The sequence below is a fragment of the Bison bison genome, unplaced genomic scaffold (assembly GCF_000754665.1).
Source record: "Bison bison bison isolate TAMUID 2011002044 unplaced genomic scaffold, Bison_UMD1.0 scf7180017864280, whole genome shotgun sequence".
NCBI lineage: Eukaryota > Metazoa > Chordata > Mammalia > Artiodactyla > Bovidae > Bison > Bison bison.
Genome location: NW_011494852.1, coordinates 8,069,764 through 8,072,915, shown reverse-complemented (window position 1 = coordinate 8,072,915; position 3,152 = coordinate 8,069,764). Strand labels below are relative to the sequence as shown.

The 3,152-nt window shown below is 54.8% G+C and overlaps 1 protein-coding gene across 1 annotated transcript in view; it reads right to left on the bottom strand.

Moving 5' to 3' along the window:
• Positions 1-138: 138 nt before the first annotated feature.
• Positions 139-3,152, bottom strand: part of EGLN2 (egl-9 family hypoxia-inducible factor 2) — a 9,321-nt gene continuing 6,307 nt past the window's right edge. The window contains exons 3-6 of the mRNA XM_010849253.1: positions 1,885-2,004; positions 1,311-1,447; positions 1,067-1,134; positions 139-769 (exon numbers count right to left, since the gene is read on the bottom strand). Coding sequence (XP_010847555.1) covers positions 714-769; positions 1,067-1,134; positions 1,311-1,447; positions 1,885-2,004 — 381 coding nt within the window. The 3' untranslated portion in view covers positions 139-713. The remainder of the gene's footprint in view (positions 770-1,066; positions 1,135-1,310; positions 1,448-1,884; positions 2,005-3,152) is intronic.

Genomic DNA, 3,152 nt, shown 5'->3' with positions numbered 1-3,152 from the left:
GCTCCGCCTCGTGGCCCGCTGAAGTCAGATTCAGCTCAGCTCACTGGCTCTCAGACCTCCTTACCCTCTTCGGTCAATAAAGGCCTGAACCGCAGATGGAGGACTCTTCTCAAAAAGAGGGAGTAAGAGAGTCAGATGTGTGCAGCTCTGAGGTAAACTTTTATTTCTTGGCTGATAGGACTTGCACACCCATGCTCCTCCCAGCACCTTTATCCTGCCCAAGCAGTGGCAGCCTAGTCCAAAAGGTGCCATGGTGAAAGGGGTTGGGGAGTCACTTCACATTCCAGGCTGGAGGAGTGGGAGACTTGGGGATATTCCCCCACAAACCTTTGCCAGCAAGAGGCTATGACTCACCCCAACCCCAGATCCTGCGTCCTGGCGGGAGGTGGCGATGCCTCCTTCCAGCTCTCCAAACCTGAGGGGCATGACCAGACAGGGCAGGACACAGGCCCCCAGCTCCAGTAACGGAAGGCCCCAACACTGGCTCCTGTCTGGGTCACAACCCCCGCCCCCATCCCAGGGCAGTAGAGGTCTCTCCTCCTCCTTGGTCTTCAGCAATGGACAGAGCCCTCCACACCAGGCAGGACGGAGGCAAAGTCAGAAGCAGTGGTGGTGGCGGGGAAGGAGCAGGCACCGAGACTGGCAGCACCGGGGCCCAGGGCTCTCCTGAAGCCAGGGCAGGCTGTCTGTCCATGCAGCTCTGGGACTGGCCACTAGGTGGGCGTAGTCGGCTGTGACACGGGCACTTGGACACCTTTCTGTCCTGATGCTGGGGAGGAAGAGGGACAGGGGATTGAGTCATCGGGGAACGAACAGAGGCCAAGGAAAACTGGGAAGATCGGGATAGCATCAGAAGAGATGGGGCTCATGCTGGGGACACCAGGTGAGTCAACTGTCTAGGGAAAGTAGGCAAAGATGGGGAAAAATGAGCTGCAAGGTTCAGTGACTTGAGATTCATCAAGAGATGATGAGATTCATCAGAGATTGATGAGACAGCTTGAGGCCTAAAGAAGTACATGGAACAGAAGGACTTAAGAGGCGGGGTCACCATTTGGGAAGCAGGTACCTAGCTGATACTTGTCTTTGGCTGCTGCTCGCTCCTTGGCATCAAAATACCAGACAGTGATGGCGTACCTGGGGACCAGAGCAGCCCCAGAGGGCCATTAGAGATCACACTTAATTCCACCATCTCCAACTCCCCAGCCGCCCCCCTCTTGGCATCCCGTCACTTCCTAGTCACTCCAGGGGTCTGACAAGACTGCTAGCACAGGCAGAGTAGCTGGGCACATCCCCAGAAATATGGATTGTACCTGGTGGCATAGGCTGGTTTCACCTCATGGGGGTTCCGCCGATCAGACCAGAAAATGAGCAGCCGGTCGAAGAGGGGCTCAATGTTGGCTACCACGGGCCGGCCCTCAGGGAATATCTGCAGCAGGCCGCCATGCACCTGAGGGCGGGCCAGAGGATGAGGCAGGAGGCTGGCCAGCACTGCTTGGAGCCCCGCCTCCCCTTGCACAGCCAACCCACAAGGGCCCACCAGGGGGCATAGTAACTGCACAGCTCTCTCCCTCCCACCACTCAGACTCTGAAAATGAATGACAACCCAGGGTCTGCATCACCATGGAAACGGGCAGGAAGCGACTAAAGACGACAGGAAATGGGGCGGGGGAAGTGCGCCTTAGGCTGGGGGCTGGGCAGACTGCACCATTTCCCAACACCAGGAGTCACCACCACAGTCGGCTGGAGAGGAGGTGCCATTCCAGGAAGGGCCCCTAAAAGATTACACCGCCCCCCAGTGGGTTGAGAAGAGGACCGGGGCCATACGAGCAGCTGAGCGGGGAGAGGAAAAGACTGGATGAATGCCACCCCACCCCACCATCCTACCTTGACATCCCAGTTCTGATTCAGGTAATAGATACAAGTGATGCAGCGCCCGTCGCCATGGGGATTGTCAACGTGTCTGACGTATCCCAGCCCATTTCCTGGGTAACATGCCACCATGGCCTGGCAGAGATGAGGGAGATAGGGTTTACTGAGGGTTTACTGAGGCTAGCAAGCAGGGACTTTTGAGCAAGCCAGCCATTACCTCCTCTTTCTCACCCCTTTCAGCCCCTCACCTCTCCTCAAGGGTCCTGGGGGCTCCAAGGGTTCCAGCACCCAGACGTTCCTTTTTAGCCAAGCCTCTATCCACAAGAAACCTCAGCTCCTGGCCCCAAGAGCCCACTTCCCACACACACGAGGCACACAAAGATTGAAGGCAAAAGGAGAAGGGGGCACAGAGTTTGAGATGGTTAGATAACATTACTGACTTGATGGACATGAATTTGAGCAAACTCAAGACACTGAAGAACAGAGAAGCCTGGCAAGCTGCAATCCATGGGGTCACAAAAGGTCGGACACAACTTGGCAACTGAACAGCATACACATGCGCCGAGTGTGGAACCAAGATGCAGCTCAGTGACTGAGGGTTTGGTTTTTTTAAGATAACCCAATCCCAACCTCAAATATTTCAGTAGAATAAAACCAATTTACATGTTATTTAAACGTTCTCTGGTATACAGGGATGTGGCCTCAAAGCCCACGTGAGTTCTCTCCCAGAGCTGTAGAGTTGGAATGACCTGGGACACTGATGCCCAGGCCCACCTCCGAGGTTCTGAGGTGCTTGACCTCAGGTGCAGCCTCGAATTTTTAAAGGTTCCCAGGTAACTCTAATTTGCACAATGTTGAGCAGCACTGATCATAACGACAGAGAGTATCTGCTAGATACAGTCTCCTACATGTGTCAACAATTCCAAAACCTATAACATGACTAGAACCTGAGATCTAATCACATCTCCAAGGACACCCTGTCAAGTAGCCTTGGACAGTCTCATCACCTGAACGGGCCTCAAATGCCTCATCTGTCAAACGGGGATAACACCTCCTGTTCACAGCAGTAGCATGAACCCCTCAGAGAATACGACTTTGGAGGCTCCTGACCCCCACAGACCTAAGAGTTAGGCCTCATCCCAGGCCATGGTTTCTATATGAAGAGGTCTAGCCACAGGGTTCCCCCTTCTCTCCTTGACTGCTGCTGCTGCCCAAGCCAGGCCTAGCCACGCTGAGCTCTGGGCCTGGCCACTCTGGGCCTGTATCCACAAAATGACAGGTGT